The 27,797-nt window shown below is 42.8% G+C and overlaps 1 protein-coding gene and 1 long non-coding RNA gene across 5 annotated transcripts in view; one reads left to right on the top strand and one right to left on the bottom strand.

Annotated features, from left to right (window-relative positions):
• Positions 1–27,171, bottom strand: part of CDS1 (CDP-diacylglycerol synthase 1) — a 92,516-nt gene extending 65,345 nt beyond the window's left edge. Inside the window, exon 1 of one of the 4 annotated variants that reach the window (XM_039541448.1) lies at positions 26,870–27,171. Coding sequence is in view for 3 of the 4 variants with exons in the window: in XM_039541445.1 (XP_039397379.1) it covers positions 665–700 (36 nt within the window). In the remaining variant the exon portion in view is untranslated. Of the gene's footprint in view, positions 1–664; positions 869–26,869 lie in introns of those variants that run through there. The other 3 variants (XM_039541446.1, XM_039541445.1, XM_039541447.1) reach the window with 3 other exon arrangements.
• LOC120406540 lies at positions 11,341–21,205 on the top strand. The gene is made up of 3 exons (XR_005599339.1): positions 11,341–11,438; positions 13,865–13,996; positions 21,159–21,205. It is a non-coding gene; the product is annotated as an uncharacterized LOC120406540 (long non-coding RNA).
• Positions 27,172–27,797: the final 626 nt, after the last annotated feature.

Here is a 27,797-nt window from a genome sequence, read left to right as displayed (position 1 = left end):
AGAGAGTTGCCATGGAAGGGCTGACAACCTTTAGCTAGGGCAGGTTCAGCAATAAATATTTTTCTTCCTTCCCAACATACCAGGTCAATAGATCCCTGAATTTGCAGTTTATGTCTCCCAAACTACTTTATGCACTGAAGCAGGAGTGATTAACTGCAGGAAACAACCCGCCAGGTTGTTTCAACAACCTGAATGAAGACTGCAGGTAGAGAGGGAACCACCGACCGGCTTCTTGCTGTAGAACCGGAAAGGAGCTGAACACTCTCCTTTGAAATCTACCCTCAACCTCTCAGGCCTGCGTGGAAAGAGGCAGGGAGAGGGACCGGGGAAGAGCAGGGCAGGGCAGGGCACCCTTACCCGCCCCACCAGCAGGGCACAGACTGTAAGGCAAAGTGCCAGCTGGTGTGCGTGACCCTGTCATGACCGGACGGGAATTGCACAATGGGTGGGGGTTAGGGAGGAGATAAATCTCCTCTTCCCCCTACACCCATCCCAGGATAAGGCGATGTGTGGGGGAGCAGGGACCACTCTTCCCTTTCACCCCCCGGGACAGCCACCAGGGCCGGCGCGGGGAGCGAGCCGGCCGGCCGGCCAGAGGCCACGCAGAGAGTCACCTCGCCCCTCCTCCTCCTCCTCTCCCGCCGGGCCGCGCCCCCACGCTCACCTTGTCGCCGGCGCCTCGCCGCCTCAGCCCCGCCATGCCGCCGGAGGGTCCAACGGCCGGGGACACGCGCACGCCCCGCACCCCCAGACCAGACCCCGGCAGCGCCACCGGGGGGTGCCTCGGGGGGAGGGGCGCGGCCACCCAGGTGCGCAAGGAGCTGCACGAGCCACCGCGGCCGAGGTGCGCGACTGTGGGCACGAGCGGCTGCAGCCTGCTTCCAGCGCGACGCGGCCTGCCCCGCCCCCTTGTGTGACGTCACAGGCCACGCCCACGCCCTAGCTCCGCCCCAGCGCAGCTAGAAAGGCCTTGGGCTGGGTAGCTGGGGCTGGACCAGGCAGTGAGCTGGGGATGCTCCCTAGGCCCAGACTGCAGCCAGAGAGTAGGTGGCCATCTTCCTCCTGATAGACTTCTGGGCTGTCCCCCCTCCCACAGCTAGGGCCATAGAGGGGCACATTCCCATCCTGCCACCTCGCACAGATGGCTCACTAGGGAAGAGGTTTGCATCTTTTAGAGTTCATGCCAGCCGGGCAAATGTCACACTGCACCAAGATAACAAGCCCGCAGCTGAAGTTGCCTCCAGAAAGTGTGGTCTTGCTAATACACAACCCCAAATAAGTTTCCTGCACCCACTGCATGGAATGTGTCCTCCACAACATCCCAGCAATGATAGAAGGGACAGCACCTCTGCAATGTGTTTTCACTATGCAAGAAAGTAGGCTCTTGCCTCACTGGACCGAGAGCAGAGTCTTCAGATGAAGTAGCAGGGTAAGATAAGAAGAAACAATACATAATCTTTAGTTTACCCTGAGAGGTTATATGAAAATTATGAGCTACCATATCTTCACTAGGATTTTAACTCACATTAGTTAACTATACTTAGCTTTTTTCATAGTGAAAATGATGCCTAAAATATGACATTACATTAGTGCTTATAGTAGTTGAGGCTACTTCACATCCTACCTGTCCAGTTTGTATAACTAGTGAGTCTTAAAATATCAGAACAGGTAACACTTCTAATACAGAGGAATAAATAATGCTACGTGCATAACTCATTAGCACTATCAAATTGGTACAAGGGTGGCCAATTTTTTTTTTAACATTCTTTTGTACAGTAGCTAGGAGATCTTTGGATGGAAAGTGTTTAGAAGTGCTGAGTATTCTTATTATATGAGCAGCACAGTCATTACAGATTAGTATACTTTTAGATTCACTCATCCCTCAAAAACCATTGCACAGCTCCAGGCCACTCATCTTTCAGTTGCCTGATCAATATAGCTTTCTAACTATTCCCTAAACACATATATTTGAACTGACACTATTTCTGCTTTGTGCTGAGCTGTCTCCAGTTCCTGTCTACCTTAGCTCTGGTAACATCAGAATAGGATGCTTGCCTGCAACTGGGTATTCTAACTCTAGTGGTGGAGTGGGGATTCACATATGGAGGTTTCTCCTGCAGTACTGAATTCTGTTCTAACTGCTAGGGTAGGTACTGAAATTCTGCATGTAGTCCCTATGAGAGGCTGGATTAACCACTATTATTTAACTATTTATTAAATGCACTCATGTCCTATCGTGCTAGGTGTTATCCAAACCCACAGTGAAGATTTGTTCATGCCCCAATAGGCTCACAATTTGAAAAAAAACAGTGCCATACAAAGGAGGAGGAGGGATATAATCAAATATTCATATGCTTTTAAAATTAAAGCATCGATTCTCATCTGCCCTGCACCCTAGCCTTTCTTAATTGGATGATCTCTTAAAGACAGTGTGATACATGTGGGTCTTGCAGGAGAGATTATTGGCTTTCAAGGAAGTGTTCTATGTATGCACAGAAGAAGCAGAGACCTTTGTGGGTGAAGATGACAAAAGACATCTGACTGGCATGATTTGCTAACTGGCTGTGGCAGAGGGTGACATAAGAGACAGTTAGCAAGCAGGGGCAAAGTTGTGAAGGGCATGGAAGGTGAAGACAAGAAACCTGAAATGATGAAATAAGACCACTGGAAAGATTCCAAAAGCGGGATGGTGATCTGATCAGAGCAAGAAATGACTAAAATAATCTAAATAGGTGTATTTTATATGGGATGGATGTGAGAGAGCACACACACTCAAAGCTGAGAGGAACAGGTTACAAAAATCAAGAGAGCATGTGAAGAGGATCTGCAGGAGGGTTTTGATTGTCTGAAGCTCAGAACCATTGATGATGTCCTGAAATATGAATAGAAACTTTTGTACAGGACGGAAAGTGGCAGAATATCCCCCCTTCCCCCACGGTAGCTATTTGGCATTTGCTCCTGGTATTTGCTGCAGTGGTGAAAAAACTTTAAGGTGGAAAGAATAACTCTTACCTGCTCCTTTCCAGTTAATAGAATTGCCACAGGATAACATAGTCAGCACTTACACATTCAAAAGCAACTGTATAAAGCTTTAAGTGCAGTTGCCTCCTCTGTAGGAAGCCAAGCTACTTCGCACCAAGAGTCTTGATATGGTGTTGCAGTTTCACTAGCTTTGCCAGGAATGAGGAGAAAGAAGAAATAGGTTAGCTAAGAACTTGCATTTGGTTAGAAACAGACATTGTTTTCCCATCATCTAATCTTTTTCTTATGCTACTTATTGGCCAAATATGATATTGGAGCCATTTCCTCCTGCCTTCTCACTGTGAAGACAGATCTGAAAAGCACTAATGAGATGACCCTAGAATTATGAACTAAAATCCGAAGGCAGGGTCCAAGCATAATGAAAGCAAACTTCTATGAATCAAGTATGCGCTCAAGCATGTTACACAAATTTGTTCTTTCACCATACAATGACAAGGAAAGACTTGTAGATAACACTAGGAAAAAAATAGATCTTAGTTATACCTAAAGCATAGCCTTAAAAAAAAGGAGGGGGGAACCTTAATAACTAGGGATTCATCTCTCCAGTCCTCAATGAGAGATTTTAACCCTCTTGTACATAAGAGGAAATACTGTAATTGAGTATGTGCCAAGAGGAAATGTTTGAAGCAAAGTTTTTGTAATCGTTATATAGTGCAAACAAATGGTCTGAATGTTTGAGTTCTGTAATCATCCCTTGCATTCAATGCATTTATGTTCCCAGATAGAGTGTTAAAGCTGAAAGTATAGATATGCTTAAAAACAGGGAGACTCATTAGAACATGATAATTAAAACTACTTGGAAGTCAGGAAGCATGGCCCTAAGTTCCCATACACAGCCTTTCCTCTAACCACTCTGCCTACATCTACAAAGCAAAAATCTTTATTTTATGGTTTTACAATTAAAAAAAAATCTAAACATCACAGTAGAAGTTTGATACAGAGAATAAAAATGTTATACACAATAAAATATGAGTAACAGGCAATAAAAAGACAGGAACCAGAAGAAAAGAAAGAGGGCTTTAGCAGGAAGAATCTTATCTCTACCCACCAATTTATTCCATCATTTCTATAAAGTCTGCCATGTCAGTGAATTTTTATATTTATTTTTAAACCAGAAGCAAATCCTTTTCCATCTAATTCTTGGTTGGTTGGAAGAGTAAGGGGAATACCATTTACTTTGTAAGAATCACTAAACTATGTGATGGCTATTAACAAAGGCAGAATGATACAGAATGACAATTGACTATGCCCTCAGTGGAGGTTATCATGTATACTGTAAAGGAGTAACATTACTACAATTGTCAACTTAAATGTCAGCAGTACCAAAACAAAAACAGGCAAAAGGACTAGTGTTGAACACTAAGCAGTGCAAAACAGCAAGGTAGTCAGCTGTCCTGGAAAATTGGAACTAACTTGGGTTGTGAGGGTCAAGTAAAGCAGATGAAGTCAGACTAGCTGGGTCAGCTGTTTAACTACATGGGGAAAGCCAGTGATGAATGGTTGCTGTGACCAGAGTTGTCCCAAAGGAAAGTAGTCCAAGGGACAGAGGTGACAGCTTTCTTAGAAGCTGTTGGGGAGCTAAACATCAGCAGCTGAAGCAAAGTGCCCAAACACACATTCAAGCTGTATCTGTTAAGAGATACTAGCAGGGGATGCAATAGCCTCTACGGATAAACGCAGTCCTAGTCGCTTCTCTTAAGAGGGCCCTCAGGCACAAAGCCATCCCCAAGGGGTTGTAGCTAGAAGTTCCTTAAAAATGCAGCTGCACACACAAACTACAATAGACATTGAAATTAAATGGAGAAATCATTGTCCTTGCCCTCACTGCCATCAGTGGTAGTACTGCCGTTGACAGTGGGAACAGGATCAAGTTGTTTTAAAAAGTTAGATATTTTCTCCAATTACTTTCACAGGTCTCTTGCAAATGGAAATAAGTGCTCACGTCAGCAGCAATATAGAACTCAAATGGCTCTTAGATTTTGTTGAGAGGGGAAACTAGAGTGCTTTTCCAAACATCTAAAAGTACTGAAAACGTTTTCATAAATGAAATTACATTTCACACTTTAGATTCAGGGCTTCCTATCCTGCTTTCTTGCAGGCGTTTAATGATTAATTCTAGAACTCAGAGGCAGTTTTGCTAGTGAACTGCTGGGAGTGTACTAAGAATACCTTGCTGTTAAACTGTACTGTGTGCAAAGATGAACTAAGCTCTTCCTTGCTGTGTGGTAAGGTAAACTGAACCCTACTTTGCTGCATAGGAATCATGTTTTCTTGAATGTAAACTTTATTATTGCTGGTCTTTGTCATATTGAACTTTTGTATAAAGACCGGCCTCTGTTCCCCAAAGAGGTTCTCTGGTGTACAGCAGCTCACTGAGCTCTTTCTGAGCCTCCTGGTGGAATCCAAAGGGCTGTTTCCAAGGGGATCTGCAGGCAACAAGCTCTGAACCAGTGGTTTCACACTACCATCTATCACCTGATGCCAACTCAAACACATGAGAGTATGCACTATCTACTCAAGTGCTTGGTGTTTGTCCTAGGAAAGAGTCTCTGCCAGGGTGGAAGCAATTTTCCATAACACAACTTTCTTCACAGGAATCTCTTTGTAATTGCCTTATGGAGGAATGTGGAACATTCCCCAAGACACTTGATGACACATGGTGCTATTTTGAGACATCTGGTATCCCTGCATATCCGGGCAGAAGGTGGGAAGTGTGCTCTTCTACGATGAATGTCCGCTTGCAACGGACACTATACAAAGTGGATGACATCCTGAAAAAGAGGATTGCTTTTCCATTCTTGAAACAACATACAATGAAGTGCAGATTCAAGGAAAGGGTTTCAGAGCACAGAGACTGAAGTGTTGAGGCAAAAATGCACTGAAGACTGAGGGACAGCATTTCAAAGCACTGAGGCACATGTTGTGTCACAGTGCCGAGACAAAACTCTAGAGTACTAAGATGAAGTTCTGAAGAAAGACCTGAGTCCAGGGACCAAAGTTTCCATGCTGAACAGACCTAGAGAAGCAAACCAAAGAAAATTTATTTATATATATATATAAAAACAAAAGACACCAAACCCAAGCAGAAAACAGAAGATACAAAAAGCAGGTCAGAGCTGGATAGCTCAAAGAGCTAAAACAGTGATTGAAGAGCCCCAGCGCCTATGGGAAGCTCCTTCGCTGGCAGTAGTCAAATAGCAACAGTACTCTTTCCCTAGGGACCAAACCTCTTTTAGCACTTGGAGTTCTGCCCATCTCGTGTTAGGAAGTTAACTGGAAACAAAAACAAAAAACAAACAAACAAAAAATCAGGATAGAGACTCTTGCATAGATGGTATATTTAGAAAGTATAAGAAACTAAACAAAGTCCAAAACAAATCTGTGCTCTGCATCAGTAACTTACACAAAGAAACAAGAGGTTTCTCTGACACTAAACAGAATGTACTTCAAGTCTTAATTTTTCCATAAAGGAATTGGAAAAAGCTAAGTCCAGACAACAAGGACACCTCTCAGTTCCAGAAGCCTGGTATACTTGTATGCTTGCTCCCTCTCTACAGATGTATTTTTTACATTGTATATGTCTGGTTCCTTTCAGTGAATAGTAACTTTACTGGATTCTTTCATAATCTTTTCTGGGCCACATTCTGGTCTTATTGAAGTCAGTGGCAAGCCTTCTAAGGACTTTATGAAGACATTACAAACCCTGCTCCCATTAATGGAACTAGAGCACTTCTTGGAAAAAAGAAAAGACTGGTAATAGGTAAAGGTAGGGCTACTTGCCTAGGCCCAGTTTTGAATACTATTTAAGATGCAAGCACATTTAAATATTCATCTCTCTATAAACAAAACTATTTTTCTTGTATTACACAATCACTCCCAAGCCTACCAGCCATTGAAAACCATACTGATGCTGCACTGGGTATAGTGATTGGGAAGGCTCTCTACTCACTGTGAAGTCAGAGTGCTGGTTTTAGAGATAGTATTCCTGAATGATTCTTTAGTGCACTCTCAGTAGCTTCCAGCATCAAGGTCTTAGCAAGAAATTGTGATGCTGACCAGCCAGCTCAGGTCTAAGCAATAAACCATTTCACTTGTGTGTGAATATCAAAGAAATGCAAAAATATACTAATTCACTCAGATGTTACTTTAGTTCAAAGGAAATGTGAATTATATGGTCTTCATTTATTTATAACCTGTTGATTGCTATCCATTACATTATGTATATCCCTGTACTTAAGTTAACCCTCGATTAGAAGTGTATTAGTATTAAGATGAGAATTTACTTGATGTGTAAACTTCATGAAAACTAATGAAGGATTGTTCTGGGCTATTACTTCACAATTTATATAGTGTATATCCCAGTAATTACTTTTGCCCATCAAACACCATTGGAGCCTTGGGGCTTGGATACACGTGCAAGTTACAGCACATTAAAGGAGCCCCGGGCACACTAGCTCACTACCCATCCACACTGGCAAGGCACGTAGAGTGCTCTGACTCCACGGCTAGAGTGCTCCTGGTGCTCCACCTTGGCGAGAGGAATAACGTTTCATGTGCCTCTGCTGGAGCGCCCCAGCTTCAGTGTGAACGAGGTGTTGCATTACTGCACTCTGATCAGCCTCCGGAAACGTCCCATAATCCCCTTAAGTCAAGTGGCCACTCTTGTCATTGTTTTGGATATGCCCTTTGAAAGCTGCGTTTGACAGCTGGCTGCTTATCTGCTCCGAGACAAAGCAACCATTACTGTGGAAGGCTGTGTGTGTGAAAGAGGTGGGGGACGTCTGCTGCTGTCTGAACTTACAAGACAGCATGCTGAAATGCTCTCAGCCCCACCCCCAAAACCCACTCTCCCCCACTGCACATATATACAACACACTCCCTGTCACACTCCACCCAACTCCACCCTCATTTGAAAAAGCATGTTGCAGCCACTTGCATGCTGGGATAGCTACCACAATGCACTGCTCTCTGTGGCTGTTGTTGTGCTGCTAATGTGGCCACGCCGGTGCACTGGCAGCTGTCAGTGTGGACAGACTACAGCGCTTTCCCTACTGTACTCTCCGAAGGCTGGTTTAACTCAAAGCGCCCTACATCTGCAAGTGTAGCCATGCCCTTAGAAATGTACATGAAGAAGGTTGCTAACTTCAAAGCAAGGGTCACTGAGTTCATAATAAGAATTCACAGACTAACTCTGCATTCCTCACACACAGCCAACAAAGGAAGGTCCACATGGGCACAGAACCTGTTGCTAGCTTTTTGTATGAAGATATAAAAGATGGATCCAAGGAAAGATCCTTCATCTCTGAACTATTTGGACACTAGTTGCTAGACAGAGATCCCCAAAGTTATTTTGGGTAATCTTGAGAGATTTATGGAAAACTAGCAGATTACTACATCTCTGCTATAATTTTGGATTTACAAATTTACTCACCGGTTAATGTATTTTATCTGCTTTAACTGCTCAATAGAGCATTTCTTTTTCTTAGCTAACAAACCTTTAGTTAGTTTACTAGACAAATTGGCTGCCAGCATTGTCTTTGGTGAGGGATTGAGAGTATCCATTGACCTTTAAATAAGAAATGGAGATATACCTATCTCATAGAGCTGGAAGGTCATCAAGTCCAGCCCCCTGCCTTCATGAAGTACTGATTTTGCCCCAGATCCTTAAGTGGCCCTCTCAAGGATTGAACTCACAACCCTCAGTTTAGTAGGCTAATGCTCAAACCACTGAGCTATCCCTCCCTCCAGTGTTGGACCTATGGATAGTGACTGACCCTTTGGTGTTAGGAGTAAGCTAAAAGGTTTTAATAACCTTTTATCACTAAGTTCAGTTTGTCTGGGTGGCAAGACAGGCTGGAGGGTCTCAGGGGACTGTCCATGATGCCATGGTAAAACTGGTATAGTGATCCAGGAGTGCGCATTTGTTACCGGCCTGATGAAATACAATTATAGAATACACCACCAGTTTGGGGTGTCGGCCCTGTTTTCTAACAGTCTAACCTAAGATTGGCACTTGCAGTTGTGAGCCACTCAAGACAGCATGACAGAAGTAGAAGCTGCTTTTTCCCTCAGCAGAAGACACAGAAGACAACCGTCTTCTTTCCCTTAGGGGTGAATCCCTCAGGGAACAAAGGAATTAAAGGATACAGGATAATGTAATTTATACCTCTTTGGACTAGGAAGCATGACCACTGGGCGTATGACTAGCCCCTACTCCTATCCCTGAACTTCAAGGACCCCCCCTTTTGTCTCTGTACAGAAAGTTTTGGAAAAAGAATAATTCTTCAAGTCTATCTACGTCCCCCAGAAAGGAGAAAAATCCCTATTTCTCCCATGTCCTCCTCAGCTCAAGGGGGGGGGGGGGTGTTCCCAAGGCAGCCACATGGAGAAAGAGGCTTCCAAGCTGAATGACTGAGTGGGTGCAGGGAAGAGAAAAAGAAAAAATGTGGAGGCGGGGTGGCAAAAAGAAAACGAGTGAGTCAGGCTGGGGAACAGCTAGCAAAGGGATGAGTTGTGGTTGGGCAAATTGAAGGAGGTGAATGAATGAATGTTGGTGAGGCAAGAGAGATGAGAGTGAACGAGTGGTGACTGTGACATCAGAAAGTGAGCTAATTTATGAGTAGGGACAGATCTAGAGATGCTGTGTGTACAGATTTCTTCAGCAGAATAGCAGATGCTAGAGAGGCCAGCCCAGACTCTGCACCTGGTCTCTGTTGTCCCAAATTTGATCATCCACTCTCATTCCTATAGTATTGCTCATCTGTCATCCTACTGGATGAAATATGATTACATGACCAAAACCTAGAGTGACCTTGTTAGGGAGGTTTAATGAGTAAATTAAAAAAAAATCCTATCTAAACAAGCTGGTGAAAAAAAGAGAGGACACTGAGAGGTGAAGTATCAGGGAGGGAAGAATAAGTAGAATGTAAGGTAAGATCCTGGGCTCTGTAAAACCTCCCTGCTGCCCTGCAAGTTCCAAGAAGTCATAGGTATTTCCTTACCATACCTTGCAAAACTAGTCAGACAGGAATCCAGAGCGACACCCTCTATTACTCAAATTCTGCAGACTATCCATCAAGTTAATTAGAACTCCATTAACTATCAGCATATGACATAGGTTCCCCAGTCTTTTGGATGACCTGAGCGTTTTAGGGTTCAGCTAAATGTATGACAAAAGGTACATAGATAATATTTACAGTAACATTAGGGGTTAGATTGTGCCTGGACAGCATACCCATACAGAGTAAAACCCTCCCTCGCACTCCTACACAGCCTTCCTGGACCATGACCCTGAGTGGACAAAATTAAGAAGGCACCACACACCTGCCGTTCCTTTTCTGAGGGGAAGGGTAAAAAGCATGTGGGAACTAGGTAGAGCCTTGACTTCACCCCCCACAATATACTGGCCAACAGACCTGAGCCAGCACAGGAGCAGAAAATTTGCTGCTGGGAATTGTGACTCAGAGCCATGACTCCTTCCCTGTGCCAATCCTGGGTGGCAAAGCTACACAACACCCCATACACAGGGCTTATGACAAAGTTACAATCTAGCTCTAGATAAGTTGATTAGGTTTCTTTATGACATAGTTTAAGATCAATGTCTCAAACTCTTAGACACTGCTTATGCCTCTCACTTATCATGCTAAGTCAGCATTATTGTCCATCAGACCTTAAAAGTTACATAATTCTAGTTGCTATCTTGTCTTTCCCCCTCTTTAAATTCCCCACATGATTTTAGCAGCTTCTGTCCTGACAGACAAGCCAGCATGCAAACTGATCCAGGAGATTAGCCTTACCCCTTGCCCTAATTCAAGACACCAGAGCAATTACACATCTTTCTAGTCTTCTGGTTCCTTAAAGATAAAGTATCTCCTCCCCCACAGAAAGTGACAAATGTTTTACCTTCCCTGGAAAAATTTAAGAGAGGAGGAACTACTTTGAGAAGAATGTATGTTAGTGGTGCATGGCATGCAAGCCTCATCAAAATAAATTGGCTCCCTAGGATGCTATCAAAAATAGCATTTTCCCCCAATCTGAACAAAGCTCCTAATTTTCTGTAGGCAGGCAAAACAAAAGCACTTTGACACAGGACTTGGGTTATGTAAAATCAATACAAAGACTAGCATAGGCTAACTAGTTATAGGTTAATACAATTCTTACCAGTGGAAAGTTCTAATTTATGGGCATCTATCTCAGCTATGCTGGCCATACTCTGGTTCAAAATAAGCACTAAATATAAATATCTGCCTCTTATATCCAAATATAGAATAAAATCAGCTTCTTACTGACAGAGTGAAGACAGGAAATCTCATCTGCCGTGCAAAGTTTTTTCCAAAGTGGACGCTGCTACCTATATTATACTTGCAATGTAGTTGTATGTCTGCATCTGAGAAAAGGTAAACAGCAATGTTATACCTTTGGGATAGTACTAGATGTGACTAATACCGTAAAACATTGCACTAGACAGAATCTTTATGGACTATCAGATTCCCTACAGAGAAACTATTCCAAAAATGGGGTGAGGGAAAATTGGGGTCAGAAATTAGTCATAAAACATTGTCTCAGATTATATTGAGGGATGTATTGTGGCTCCAATAAACTAACAAGCAGTTAATGCTGATGTATTATTCACTTGACAATCTAACAAACACATACTAAATGTTCCAAGATATGCTGGAGTCAGGTATGGATGACATGGAACTTCAATTCACATGCTCTGGAAGCACCTGACACTCTTACCATAGTAAGAGATCCAGTCCTCTCCATTGGTGTAATTAATAAGATCCTCATCCTGGAAGGAGCTGCATGCAGATGGATCCCTGCATCCACTGGAGCCAGTCTTTTGAATGGGTATTCAAAGAGGTTGTGTTGGGGAGCGGTTTTTAGGGATTTTTTTGTACTTTGTATGTCAGTTCTGATGTGTCTTGCTGTACTTTTAGTGTTTTGTCAAGGAATGGGATAAGTGTCTATAAATTTTTTAAGTCAAATTCAGCAAGATAAATTCCAGTGCTCTTTACTGATGGTGAGTGTTCATTTAGCAGATGTGTCACTTAATGTTTCTCTCTTCCCACCTCTTAGTAGGCCTATATAAGGCACTCAAGTGATTATAGTCAATTATTTGCATGCATCACCATTTTACCACATAGTGATCATACATCTTTTTTTAGCGGTTATACTTGATTAGTCTTATTGTTAGGCCTTGATCCTGCAACTGTTTCATGCAGGTGGAACCCTGCATCCCTGCAACCTTACTTTAGCGTCCTGAGCATTGATTATGTGAGCATTGATATCTTTAGTTACCTGATCACAGAACTTACTGCCTCACTCAGTGCACAGGACAAGTTAGTGGGTCGCAAGAAGAGAAAGGATGTTCTATTATAGTTAAGGCACTGGACTGGGTTATAAGGGAGTAGGGTTCTATTCCTGGCTTTGTGCCACAGACTTCCTGTATGATGTTGGTCAGAATGATTGGGTAACTTTAATTATAGCATCTCTTAGTTTGAGTGCCTGGCTTTGCAACCTTAATGTTCTCTTAAGGCAAATATTTTGTTTTAGGTTTTTTTGTTTGTTGGTCACATTGTGTTTGAAGTGTTATGCTACCTATTACGGAAAATCATAGTCAAGGTGTTTGAAGTGAAGCATCTCAACTCAGTGGCCACTTTTGAAAGTTTGACTGCAGATGAACAGTTTTCTTCAGATGTTCTTTCTTTAGCTATCTGTTGTATAATATTTAACTATTTCCAGCACATAAAAGATGATTAGGTATTGGACATTTTTCCTCCATATCTTAATCTGAGAAATGCTATTTCTTTGTTTCTAAAAACATGACTCTCAGCTGACTGGCATTTGGCAGTCTGCTATTGGTTTTCTCACACAAGATGTGAAATTATTGAAATTGCTCATTCTGGCTGCCTGAACATGCAGTGAATTCATAACACACCCTTCCTGTAGAATTTGACATGCACTGTATATTGTATTATTCATTCAGATCCTTTTATTTTAATAAAAACATCTATTTGATATACTGTCATTTATCATCTTGCAACTCTCCAAGGTGCTAAGTGTCCCCCTTCTATGGTTTTTAGCCTAATTTAAATAAAGGACACCAAAATTAGATTTGGACCATCTCCAGAAGTGTAATAGCTGCATAGGAAATCAAATTAAAGTGAACGCTACAGACCTATGGCTCAAACTCCAATGGTTTAAAAAACCCAGAACTCTGCGCCTGATTGTGCCCCAGATTTTGCACATAGAAGAACCTTTCCACACCTTCTGCATGGAACACACCCATTCTACATGGAAGAAGGGGAAGTCAGCTGTATCCATGGCACTGTCCCATCTCAATAGAGTCAGTTTTTGCAGAGATTGTGTGACAATGGAGCAAGCCAGGGACAGGCCCCTCTTGAAGGGGTTGGGGCACATAGCAGGACTGCTGAGACTAGTTAGGAAAAGACTGTACTACCTTTTCTGCAGGGCACCACCATGCTAGTAAAGTGAGTCACAGGTAGGGAATACTCTATAGTCTGGTTCCATTAGAACTGCCATGGAGACAGGGGAACAGGCATAATTCTAGAGAAGCCCTATAGAATTCAGTAGGAATAAAATAATAGAGTCCAACAGAATGTAGTCAAAAGTCCTATAGAAAGATCCATCCATCTGTAGGGGTTTTTGAACCATCCTATAAGGCGGCATAGCAAAGTTATAATTCCTAATTAAATTATATTAAAACAAAACAAAAAAAACCACAAACCACACCCTTATGGAATATACCAAAACAAACAAAAAACCAACCAACCATGGCCTTTCTATGGATCTTTCCCAGAGAGAAGAGCCAGCATGAGACCCTCATCATTTGTGGATCCCCTATGACCTGCAGGGCCTGGACCTACAACTCATTCTGGGTTGTGGGGAACCCCCAACTCCTGATGGAACAATGTCAGAGAAACTTTACAAGGTAACCTCATGGAGTCTCCTCCTCACTTTAGTCTTCTACCCTGGGAGGGAGTGATCTGACCCTAGTTAAGGATGGCCAAGAATTAAAATTGTTACAGCAGAGCATTTTGTTTATGGTCCTGATCCTGCTAGTGCTCTGTGCACAGAAATCCCTTTGGCATAACGTCAATGGGACTAAGGCACCCCATTTTAGTTGCTCGGTTTAAAGCAATTGTCAAAGTTATGCCAGATACCCTTCTTACACTAGACTTTCATGGAACAATCTTCTATGTTCTTTTGTGTCTTCTATCCAAAAGAGTGTTAAATTTTTTCATTTGAGCGATAATAGACTAATTCGTGCTCCCACTGAAGTCAATGGGTGTTTTGTCACTTGTCTTGGGGCAGGTGGTGTGGGGGGGAAGAGGAGCAAAAGGTGGTCTTTAGCCTTCATAACGTTTACCCATAATATACCTAGCTGAGGGAGCTAGCACATCAAACTCAATAAAATGTTTATATGTAGCGTTTAGAGCATAGCTTAGGCTTTTGTTTGTTATTCAAAATAAGTTAACTATTAGTGCTCAATAAAAAAAAATACATAAAATACTTTTAACTACCATATTACTTTTGAGTCTTTGAAAGAAATTCAACTGAAGTGTAAGTGGACATAACCATTGAATTGAATAGGATTGTTTTGCTGGCAAAACAATCTTGCCTTTCCCATGGGAAAGGCAAAGAGCATTATGGCATTCTTAGCTGTGTATTTTATAAACCAAGGACAATAAGTAGGTTATAATTAAGCTAAGTGTTACAGTGCTTTGTCACAAACCAGAAAGTTCTTATGAAGGTCTGGTTTGTTCCCATTTTGTTGGGAGGATGTGTCGGTTTTAAAGTCTATTTGGTTGCTTCAGTTCACACAGACATAAGAATTTCTGCCTATAGTTCGTTTGCGTGAGTATTCTGGGATTTACCTCAAAATGAATTTGTCACAGGTAACACTTTAGTAATTCCTAACAAGTTGCACATTTGCTGACCGTCACAGGGTTCACTCACCGCTGGTGGCACCTTCTCCTGGCATGAGCTCTGGCTACATGCTGGCCTCCTCTGGTAGTGTATCTATCTGTCATCTTTCACCCTGTGGCCCCTCACTCATGAAGCTGTAGCTTTTTGTTTATGACTTGGTGTAGGTCAGTAAAGTCCCCCCTTTCTGGGGAAGGGAAAGTTCTTCTGGACCAGCTGTCTGGCTGACATCTCCAATGCCCTGCACCACTTCCCAATGGCTCATAGGGGAACCCAGGCCCTACACTGGGTTCCAGCCCACAGATCCTATAACAATCAGCCAAAGTCTGTAGGATCCTATCCCTAGCTGCTGTTTTCCTGGGCTTCTTCCTGTTTATCTGTCTTCCCCTCTTTCTGGGTTTACCAGCCCAAGCTCCCTCCTCCCAGGTAGTGACTGTAGGCTACTGCCTTACAGCCCCTTCTGCTTCCAATTTCCTCTCTTTTGTAGAAGCTCTGCCTGTCTCTCACAGTGACTTTTTCTAATTAGCTGCTTCCAGCTTTTTAAAACTCCCTTTTGCAGCCTAATAAGCTGATTGGGCCCACCTGGCCGACTTCAGCTCTTGCGGGGCCAGTCTGGGGAGCACACCCCATCACAATGGCTCTACTAAGTGTAATATTTGGTGTTTTTCTTACGGCTGGGGCTCCTGGAATCATGTTTATGCAAGAACCTCAGCTTTTATTTTAAAAGGTTTCAATCCTTCCTAGTTAGAGAAAGCTTGAAAACACAAACCACAAAGGCTCAAAACACACAAAGCATATTAGGCCACAGGCCACCACTACCTGAGTGAAGGAGTTGTTAACTTGCTCCTTTGCTTCTCCTCCTCACAGAGATTCATGGGAGAAGGTGCTTGCTACTAATCTAGACCTTCACCCCAAACTTCATAAAGTGGATGTGTATCCTCTCACTAACCATACCCAAAATTCTTAAGCTGGCCCTCTCCATAGTCCTGTGTAATCACAGGTGAATAAGAAATCAGTTCAGCTAGGAGTATAACAACCCCCACACACAATTGTTATGCAGCTTGCCCCAAAATTCAGACACTAGTTAAAAGTGAGCAGAACCCTTGAGGCTGTGACTGAACTGGCTGCTTCTTACTCAGTTGCTACCAAGGGAACTCCCTTCCTCCTACATACACACCCATTCCACATAAGTATGAGTACATTATGGATATACAATGTATTACCTGCACCCTACTAGGAGGCCAAGGTTTTACAGTAATAAACAATAAGGAAGATGTAAGGCAGCAGGATTAATTGGTTTTCCTGCAGCTTCTGTTGTCTTGCAGTAGACAGCTGTACCCTCCCTCTCACCTTACCAGTGACTGTCTGTCTAATCCCAATGTGGAGTATGAGGAATGAGGTTCTGAGCTCCTTCTCCTGTTGCCACCCTTCCTCATCCAGCAAGGGGAAGCATACTCCTCTAACAGACTTCCAAACACAGGTCCGGGAAAAGCCAGAAGTCAGGAGAGATCCACCTACCTCAAGAACTAAAGAGGACTCATCCCTGGCTTCCACTCAGTCCACTAACAAAGAGGATCACACCCATCCAAGCACCCTACAGCCAGTGACCTGCCAGTCATTGGTAACAGAGGCTACTGGATACCCATCTGCCACTACAGCTACTGCTGTTGCAGAGAACAGCTGCATGATAGGGAAGCCTCCAAGTGTCTAGGGGAAGAAGCTTGCTGCAGACCTGTGTGTCTCACACATCAGGCGTGATACTCAACTGCCCCTCCCCATCATATGTCCTGGCAGCACAGCTGGGAGTTCATACAATTAGCTTGCTGCAAAAGGAAGCAGTAATTTTCCTGCATTTGCTCCTCCTAGCCACCATGGATGCTTGGACTGCCAGATCTGAAAGGGGAGAAGATTGTCTCTCCAGTGCTCTCAATGCAGCCCCTGGTGGACCATGGAGAAAGCAGTGACTTGAATGCAGGAGGTTGAGGGACCATCCTAGCCATTCACTGGTACTCCCCAACTCAGCCCTCTGCTCCCATCATGGGCAAAGGCATCACCTCCCAATCCTGGCCACCCAGCAGCTCCATTTGTTCCCATCGCCCAGCCCACACTCACACAGCACAAACCAAATTTGAGTGATGACTGGCATTGCAACCTGGTGCACCTGGTCACAGCCCCACTCAGGTTCAGCCCAACCTTCCCTCTGTCATGATGGAAGGGCAACCAGAGCAAGTATGAGTGGTGCTGTGACACCATGCATCAGGTTGCAATGCCACTCAAATTGGGCTCTGCCATCCCCCTGTCATAACATAGGGGCAAGTGGGCCACACCTCTGTGGCAGTGGCACCTCCCCATGCATCTGGTCGCACTGGGAGTCACATTTAACCTCGTGGTTCCAATGTCTGATGAAGGGTCAGCAGGGCCAAATTTGAGTGAAGTAGTGGAGTGCTGCTCAGTCTGGTTGGGTCACCATAATCTTGTGGGTCCTGGCATGGCTGTAGCACTTGCACCATTTTAGCTACACCTCTGGGAAAGGAGCTGAATGGGGAACAGTATTCAGTGTGAAAGCATAAAGAGATAAAACCAAGACCATGCAACATTAAAGCTCTATGCCTTCCTCTACATGTACTGTCTTCACTCAAACACCTCCAGGAAGTTCTCTGAACTCCCTAAATATAACAAATAGCTTCCCAGTGGGGGGGGGACATAACTCTGAGAAAATCAAAGTGGAGGCAGAATGGGGGACACTGTCCCTAACAACCTCAGTTAAGCGCCTCAGTAGCTTCTACAAGTACCCACAAAACCCCCAGACTTTAGCAAAAGGATAGTCTCCTTGCCACTCTCCTTCCCCCTGCTCCAGGCCACTCCAACGGAGAAGTCAGTAACTATGAGAAATATCTCATACAAAGCTGCACAACATTTGGCAGCTATGAGCATGATGGTAAATCAAAACTGGTGAGTATGGAGGGGTGCATTGATTTGGGTGAGAAGAATACAAAACAGGTGGATTTGAATGGGGAGGAGAATACAGAACGATGGATTTTTTTATCTATCTTTTTTGAGGGGCAGGTAGGTGGGGAAAGAATTTAGCCTGGAGAAAGTCACATGCAGTGTCATTCAACTAATGTGGAAATTTAAGAAAAAACCACACAAGAATCACAATAAAAAGCCACAAGAGTTGGCAAGTTGTAGCAGCTGATTTTGATTCATGTAGGAGGGACTTACCCACTCTGGCTTCAGGCCTGTCCACTACCTCAATTTCCCATTTTTCCCCAGCAAATCAAACAGTGGGCAAGTTCTCACTAACCTTCCCCTTTGGCTGTTGGTGGCAAAAATCCAGCCAGCGGGCATTTGCAATGGTACAAGGTGTCACTACCGTGCCCTTGTGCCCTGTAGCTGGTCAGTGTATCACAGAAAGTAGGCGATACTAGTGGAAGAAGGAACACAACCAGGGATGCTGGAGGATTCATTTATTCACACATCTACTGGGCAGCAACCTCCACCAGCAAGACTTCTATAGAATTCTGACCACAGTTTAAAGCTTCTCTTCCAATGGCATATCATGGTGGAGAACAATGATGCAAACACCATGTCTCCTCCTCCAGGAGTAAAGTCCCTCTCTGGGACAGAGCAGCCCCTGATGACACAGGGCAGCATCAAGAGTGGAAGTGAATTAAGCTGGTTAAGATACTTTTTTCCCCTACTTTTTGTTTTTAATAAGCTTCAAAAGCAGTATACCCACATCTTGGGTAGGATGCAACATAGCACCACTACATCACTGTTTAGGACAAGAGGTAAAGACTATCATTGCATCCCATTGAAACTGCAGGAGGGATTAGAGTACAGTGTAATTACCACAGCGAGAATTTTGTCAGGACACTGATGCAAACATGCTTAGTATCACTCCTGCTCTTATTGATAGTTTGTCCAAAGGCAGGAGGTTGTGTGGTAAAGGCACTGGAGACTGACTAGGTGTTGTTGTGTGAAGTTGGGCCAGTAGAGAACACAAAGTGGGAGAACACCTGCTGTTCATAGTGAAAGGGTACTTTGTCTACAAAGTGTAACTATTGGGTATTGTAGACAGCTAGAAAATAAAGCTTAGTAGTCAGGATTGGGAAAAATAGGGTTAGTTATAAAAGAGAAGTCATAAATTAGTTTAGGTAAATGTTGGGAGCTGGATGGCAATATAATAGAGACTAATAGCTTAAAAATGGTTCCCATTTGTTTCACTCCATTTTCTGTGTATTGTCTATGCGAGCCCTATTCCGGCAAAGGGATTCCAGCACAGGCCTTAACACCACTGTAAGTTCTCATTGAAAACAATGGGATTCCATATGAGTATAAGGGTCCATTAATGGCAGACACCTTGGCAGGACAGAAGCCTTAGATTTCCTGCATTGAGAGTAAGGATTCTTGCTGGTGAAACTGGCTCTGTACATGGCATACAGGCCATCTGCACCAGAGTATTCTGCTGGCTGTGATTATGCCTGACCTAGAGTCCCTTTACACCAGCCTAGGTGGTGCTAAAGTACTATACCGCAATAATAAACGTGGTCCAATGAGAACTGGATCAGGCCCTTAAGGGTGGATGAATGTAACAAGTGAGAACTTGGCCCTTGGCCAGACACTAGAACTAACTACTAGTATAAAAAGAGTCAAGAGAACTTTAATGACTATGGGTGGTCAGCACTCTACTTTTACAACTCATATCAAAAACCACACATGATTTATAATGTTAAAGTAGAGGTAAATGCTTTGCCTGACCAGTCAAAGCTCTGCACATATCAAAAGACTTGATACATTTAACTTGAAGAAAACAGAGAGCCAAATAATCTATAGGAAGTGACAAAAACACTCACTAGGTGGAGCCATTACAACAATTATATAGCATTCTATTAATCTCTGAATGCTAGAAACACCATAATTCCCAAATGATACATTTTATAGCACTTGCATTTAAAATATTTGTGGAAATAGCTAAATTTTAACAGAAAATAAAATGCACTAAATTGCAAGAAAATATATTTCCAAGATCTTAATTTACTCTGGAGGAGTGTAAGCCTTTAATAAATCATCATACAAATTGCACATGCAGCATATTTTACTCCAACCACATAGACCTCAAGTATTCAAGCTCTGTGTGGATGGATGTCTGAATCCATCCCTCAAACTGAGGTAAGGATGCAGGACCGCTGCACAGCTCCTCTTCCCTTCACAGCTGCTATTCCAGCATGTAGGCTGGATAATATCCCTTCTGCCCAAGTTTCATCAGCTGTATGAAGGCTATGGGACCTTTGAAAACATGGATCTGTATCCCTCTCCTCTGGCCTGTCCCCAGTCTAATCCTATCTGGTCTTAAGTAGCAGTCTATGCAGGGAGACCTTCAGGGATGCCCTTTCTGCAGTGTGTAGTGGGTACCTTTTAATTACTGCTTTACCCACAACTCCCAAGTGCAGCCTTTTGTGCCAGTTCTAAATGGTGCCTTGCTTTGACACATCACCCTACATGTGAATTTCACCACATGTCATTTAGGAGCTGTATAAGTAAAATAATGAGACATAACAAAAGAAGCCAAAGGCTTGGAGTATCCTTAAATTCTGCTATTGAGTGTAGTTAAAATTTTTTAACAGAATTAAAATAGCTCTGCTAAGAATTACATGGCTATTTCTGCAATGAACAAAGTATTAAAGTTATAGAGAGGAAAAAACTATTATCCTCCCTGTCTTGTTGAATGAATTAAAAAAATTCAAATCATAAAATATACATCAGTCCCAATCCTGCAAACACATAATACTTTGAGGACTCCTCACATGAGTAAAATTAAGCACCTGCATACACATGTATGGACTGGAGCTTCAGTCTGAGGAATCCCTTCTGAATTGAATTGTCAACAAATTATGTAGATCGGCTTTCATTAATCTAGTGCAACATTTTAGCTGTTACCTGCTGAGACATAATGAACCCCCATAACTGAATAAATAATGGAGGAAAACTGAATATTGTTCCTATTTTAAAATAATTCCACCATGTTTGAAACATTTCCATGTTCACTTGAAATGCTCGGGCTTCATGAACATTGGTACAAAAAGCAAATTTTAATCTCAAATCTTTGAATATTTGCTGAAAACTGATTTTGATTTGTATATTAATTTGTGATTCGCAATTCACAGTGTTGGCTGGTTATGAAAATCATCCTACCCCGGAACAAAAACACCACCACATGACTTGTATAGCTAAACACTGAAGTGTGAATTTTGAAGTTTGAAAACTGAGTATTTGCAGCAAATGGTTCAGGAACTGATCACCCAAGGAATAAACCTGCAAGGAAATTCATAGTTTTGAATAATGAATAACTTCAGGAGTTGGAAACTGACTTATGGACATTTTGTGAACAAAATTTGATGAATACTTTGTGATCAATTCACTCAGCAATCCTGATGTGCTGCAAAATGAGAATTTCTATGCATCTCTACTCTGCCCAAGACCAGCCCTCACCCACAGCCCCCTCATACAATCTCTACTAACAGGGCCGGCTCCAGATCCCAGCGCGCCAAGCGCGCGCTTGGGGCGGCATTTTGCCGGGAGGGTGGCAGGCGGCTCCGGTGGACCTCCCACAGGCATGCCTGTGGAGGGTCCGCTGGTCCCGCGGCTCCGGTGGACCTCCCACAGACGTGCCTGTGGATGCTCCACCGGAGCCGCAGGACCAGCGGACCCTCCCCAGGCACGTCTGCAGGAGGTCCACGGGAGCCGCGGGACCGGTGAACGCCAGAGCACCCCCCACGGTGTGCCGCCGTGCTTGGGGCGGCGAAATTCCTAAAGCCGCCCCTGTCTACTAAGGCCATGATTCAGGAAAGCACATGGTTCTATCCATCAATACTCAGGAAAGCACTTATGAACAGGCTTAAAGTTAAGCACATGCTTAAGTGCTGTTCTGATTAAGGATGCCTTTTCTGACTTGGAACCTATGAGCAGGAATAATCTGCAGGGGGTTCAGGAACCTAAATCTCACACACAAACATGCAACCCTGGTCTCCTGAATCCTAAAATAGCCCTTTCATGACTCCTACCATTTGTGGTTCTGGGCTGCATCCTTCTGAGATATTTTGAATAGCAAAACTAACTTCTGCCTCATGTCCCAGCCACTAGTTATGGGTTTATTGCAAGTGCTAGCCAAAATATTGTCGTTGATGCATCAAATTATTGGTCTGGGGTACAAAATATATCGGAAGGACAGAACAGGCCATGCAGGGGGAGGAGTGGCACTATATGTTAAAGAAAGTGTAGATTCAAATGAAGTAAAAATCTTAAGCGAATCCACAGGTTCCATAGAGTCTCTATGGATAGAAATTTCATGCTCTAGTAAAAATATAACAGTAGGGATCTATTATCGACTACCTGACCAGGACAGTAATAGTGATGATGAAATGCTAAGGGAAATTAGAGAGGCTATCAAAATTAAGAACCCAATAAATAGTGGGGGATTTCAATTATCCCCATATTGACTGGGAACATTTCACTTCAGGACGAAATGCAGAGATAAAATTTCTCGATACTTTAAATGACTGCTTCATGGAGCAGCTGGTACGGGAACCCACAAGGGGAGAGGCGACTCTAGATTTAATCCTGAGTGGAGCGCAGGAGCTGGTCCAAGAGGTAACTATAGCAGGACCGCTTGGAAATAGTGACCATAATACAATAGCATTCAACATCCCTGTGGTGGGAAGAACATCTCAACTGCCCAACACTGTGGCCTTTACTTTCAAAAGGGGGAACTATACAAAAATGAGGGGGTTAGTTAGACAAAAGTTGAAAGGTACAGTGACTAAAGTGAAATCCCTGCAAGTTGCGTGGGCCCTTTTTAAAGACACCATAATAGAGGCCCAACTTCAATGTATACCCCAAATTAAGAAAAACAGTAAAAGAACTAAAAAAGAGCCACCGTGGCTTAACAACCATGTAAAAGAAGCAGTGAGAGATAAAAAGACTTCCTTTAAAAAGTGGAAGTCAAATCCCAGTGAGGCAAATAGAAAGGAGCACAAACACTGCCAACTTAAGTGCAAGAGTGTAATAAGAAAAGCCAAAGAGGAGTTTGAAGAATGGCTAGCCATAAACTCCAAAGGTAATAACAAAATGTTTTTAAGTACATCAGAAGCAGGAAGCCTGCTAAACAACCAGTGGGGCCCCTTGACGATGAAAATACAAAAGGAGCGCTTAAAGATGATAAAGTCATTGCGAAGAAACTAAATGGATTCTTTGCTTCAGTCTTCACGGCTGAGGATGTTAGGGAGATTCCCAAACCTGAGCTGGCTTTTGTAGGTGACAAATCTGAGGAACTGTCACAGATTGAAGTGTCACTAGAGGAGGTTTTGGAATTAATTGATAAACTCAACATTAACAAGTCACCGGGACCAGATGGCATTCACCCAAGAGTTCTGAAAGAACTCAAATGTGAAGTTGCGGAACTATTAACCAAGGTTTGTAACCTGTCCTTTAAATCGGCTTCGGTACCCAATGACTGGAAGTTAGCTAATGTAACGCCAATATTTAAAAAGGGCTCTAGGGGTGATCCCGGCAATTACAGACCGGTAAGTCTAACGTCGGTACCGGGCAAATTAGTTGAAACAATAGTAAAGAATAAAATTGTCAGACACATAGAAAAACAAACTCTTGAGCAATAGTCAACATGGTTTCTGTAAAGGGAAATCGTGTCTTACTAATCTATTAGAGTTCTTTGAAGGGTCAACAAACATGTGGACAAGGGGGATCCGTGGACATAGTGTACTTAGATTTCCAGAAAGCCTTTGACAAGGTCCTCACCAAAGGCTCTTACGTAAATTAAGCTGTCATGGGATAAAAGGAAAGGTCCTTTCATGGATTGAGAACTGGTTAAAGGACAGGGAACAAAGGGTAGGAATTAATGGTAAATTCTCAGAATGGAGAGGGGTAACTAGTGGTGTTCCCCAAGGGTCAGTCCTAGGACCAATCCTATTCAATTTATTCATAAATGATCTGGAGAAAGGGGTAAACAGTGAGGTGGCAAAGTTTGCAGATGACACTAAACTACTCAAGATAGTTAAGACCAAAGCAGATTGTGAAGAACTTCAAAAAGATCTCACAAAACTAAGTGATTGGGCAACAAAATGGCAAATGAAATTTAATGTGGATAAATGTAAAGTAATGCACATTGGAAAAAATAACCCCAACTATACATACAACATGATGGGGGCTAATTTAGCTACAACGAGTCAGGAAAAAGATCTTGGAGTTATCGTGGATAGTTCTCTGAAGATGTCCACGCAGTGTGCAGAGGCGGTCAAAAAAGCAAACAGGATGTTAGGAATAATTAAAAAGGGGATAGAGAATAAGCCTGAGAATATATTATTGCCCTTATATAAATCCATGGTACGCCCACATCTTGAATACTGTGTACAGATGTGGTCTCCTCACCTCAAAAAAGATATTCTAGCACTAGAAAAGGTTCAGAAAAGAGCAACTAAAATGATTAGGGGTTTAGAGAGGGTCCCATATGAGGAAAGATTAAAGAGGCTAGGACTCTTCAGTTTGGAAAAGAGGAGACTAAGGGGGGACATGATAGAGGTATATAAAATCATGAGTGATTTTGAGAAAGTGGATAAGGAAAAGTTATTTACTTATTCCCATAATACAAGAACTAGGGGTCACCAAATGAAATTAATAGGCAGCAGGTTTAAAACAAATAAAAGGAAGTTCTTCTTCACGCAGCGCACAGTCAACTTGTGGAACTCCTTACCTGAGGAGGTTGTGAAGGCTAGGACTATAACAATGTTTAAAAGGGGACTGGATAAATTCATGGTGGCTAAGTCCATAAATGGCTATTAGCCAGGATGGGTAAGAATGGTGTCCCCAGCCTCTGTTCGTCAGAGGATGGAGATGGATGGCAGGAGAGAGATCACTTGATCATTGCCTGTTAGGTTCACTCCCTCAGGGGCACCTGGCATTGGCCACTGTCGGTAGACAGATACTGGGCTAGATGGACCTTTGGTCTGACCCGGTACGGCCTTTCTTATGTTCTTATGTCCTTGTACAACTTCTCACATGCCGTCAAATTCCATGACATGGGCCAAATTCTACTCAGTTACACCAGTGTAAACCCAGAGTAAATTTAAATATCTAGCACCACTGTTCAGAGATTTTACAAAGTAACATCTAGTTTCTTGAGAACATTCTAAAATGTCAGACTTAATCTATACCAACTGTCCGGCCATACAACAAACAAAACCCAATGGACATTTCTTACTATATTACACTTAATGTGCAACTAAGAAAACAGGCTCTTTGCTTTAAGAATTAATCTGTTACAAGAAAAATCTGCCTCTATTTTTCTGTATGATTTAGTCTGAATGCAGAACACAGCCCTGTCAGAGCCCCTGATGTGATGGGAAAAAAAATGCTGAAATATGATTTTTTTTAAGTCATAAAAAGTGCACGATATCTGCTTCTCCCCCACATACAAGCCACTTACATCATCAGTTTAATGATTTCCAGTTGCCTGACACTGGGCCACACCATGCCAACAATTTCTAAGCAGAACGCTCCATTGATTTTGATATGGCTCTGCTTGAAGATCGATAGCAAGATATGGCCTGCTATATCTTTTTTCCATACAAAAGAACTACATAGAGTTCCAGTTATGTACTGTAATTTAACTTACTTTTTTGCCATTAATATGAAACCAGTGTAAACAGATAGTAGTTTTGGACTAAAAGACCATCCAATATTCTTGTTTATGAAGTTTGCACATGTAACAAGGCTAGTGTATAGACCCCTATCCATACTTATATAAACACAGGCCGATTTCTGCATCTATGCAGTTCCTTGTTGAAGGGAATGTGTCTGTGGGAATGCAATTGCAGGATCCGGGCTCCAGGGGGGTAACTGGTAGGTTTATGCTTAGCTTAAATTTATGCTTCCTGATTAAAATAGTCCATATTTAACCCCCAAATTTGTGGGATATATAGTGTAATAGTTAACTGAAAATTTCTGCACAGGAATTTCCAATCAAAAAAGACATTGCAGCAGCTAACCTTGAGAAGACTGGCATTTTCCAGATTCATAGCCAGATGAATACTTTGAAGGAGATATACCAACATGCTTTGCCCATATTATGGTGAAAGCATACTTGCAACAGCCATGTTTAAGCATGATTGTTGCTAGCAGGTTTCTAATATGGCTTCCCCGATCATTATGGAGAATATTGTTCTTATAGCTTTGTTTGAACATTGTTGGGTAGACGACTGGATCTACATATATGAAAGTGTATAACATGGTTTAATAAACAGAATTACAACCAATATGCTTGTCCACTCTGGCTAGTTTAACCACACTAGATGTTTGTTAGTGACTGAGCCTCATTCATAATTTATGCTAAGGCTTCTTGCGTAAAGGGGACTTAGTATTAAAGAGAATCAGGCCCAATTATGTTTAAATACACAGAAGTAGGCTGGAAAGAGCCTCACATATAATCAAGACCAACCTCCAAATCTAATACTTCCCTTCTTCAGTATTTCCAACCCCAACAAGTCACCCCCCTAAAAATGGTCTAAAAAACCACAAACTCCCCAAGATTTTAAAATAAACATTCTCTGTTTATTCTCTGTATTTGCTTCCTGGCTTTTTAAGAGGTATGATATATGGTCTCAAACTATTCTCTGCAATCAGGACTAGAGACTTACTTATTTTTAAAAAAGAGGGAGAGCTGAGATTCTTATGTAATTCCAAGGACTGGGATTTTAAGTACCAAAAAATTCATGCTAAATTGTGAGAATTGCTGTCACAGGGCCCACTCACTGCACATGAGACCTCCTCCTAGCCATCCTCTCCACCCATTGTCTCTCTTGCTCACCTCTCACTCCTGGAGCTGCAGCTTACTGTTTGGGGCTTGGCCTTCTAGACAGGCCACTAAAATCCTCCCTTTCCAGGGAAATCAAAGTCATTCCAGACCCACCATCCAGCTGATGTCTCCAATGCTCTGTGCCACTTCCCAGTGGCTGGTAGAGGAATCCAGGCCCACCCTCTATACTGGATTCCAGCCCAGAGACCTTATAACAAACAGCCAAGGTCTATAGCTTGCTGTCGCTGTTTCCTTGGTCTTCAACCAACTTATCTAGCTTCCCCCCCCTCCCCACTTTCTGAGTTTGCCAACTCAAGCTTCCTTCTTCCAGAAAATAATTATAGATTATTTCCTTACAGCCTCTTGCTGCTCACAGCTCCTGGACTTTATATAGGCCCCTCCTGTTCCTGCCCAGCTGAGCCCATTTTCAATTAGTGGCTTGCTCCCTGACTCCTTCTTCAGGTGCAGCCTGGGCAGGTAATTGGCCTGCCTAGCCACTTTAATGCCTACAGGCCTTCTGTGGGGTAGGTACCCCAATCACAGTTGCCAATATTGTTTCTGTCAAAAAAACACCACCACCACACACACACTCTCTCTCTTTCTCTATTGGTCACCTTAGGCTATCATTTAAACTTCTTTCCAAAGTTTCTAACAAAACAAAGAGACATTCTATTGTAACTGATTACAATTGTAACTGCAGAACTACAGATACATGTTTGAATACATACCGTGAAAAACTAAAGATGAAAATGTTTCTGAGGCAGCACTCAGTACTAGCATGAAGGAACAGGTGTAACTATGAACAACTGACATATGCATGGTGTGCAATCTTTTATACTATAATTACATTAGATAAACAGAATCTTGTTAAGCAGTAATACCACAGTTATTGCTACCATGGTTTCAATTACAGTGTGACCAAGGCCTGAATGTCTGCAGC

This window comes from Mauremys reevesii, linkage group 5 (assembly GCF_016161935.1).
Source record: "Mauremys reevesii isolate NIE-2019 linkage group 5, ASM1616193v1, whole genome shotgun sequence".
NCBI classification, from domain to species: Eukaryota; Metazoa; Chordata; order Testudines; family Geoemydidae; genus Mauremys; species Mauremys reevesii.
The sequence above is the reverse complement of the archived record's forward strand: the minus strand, read 5'-3'. Positions and strand labels throughout refer to the sequence as shown.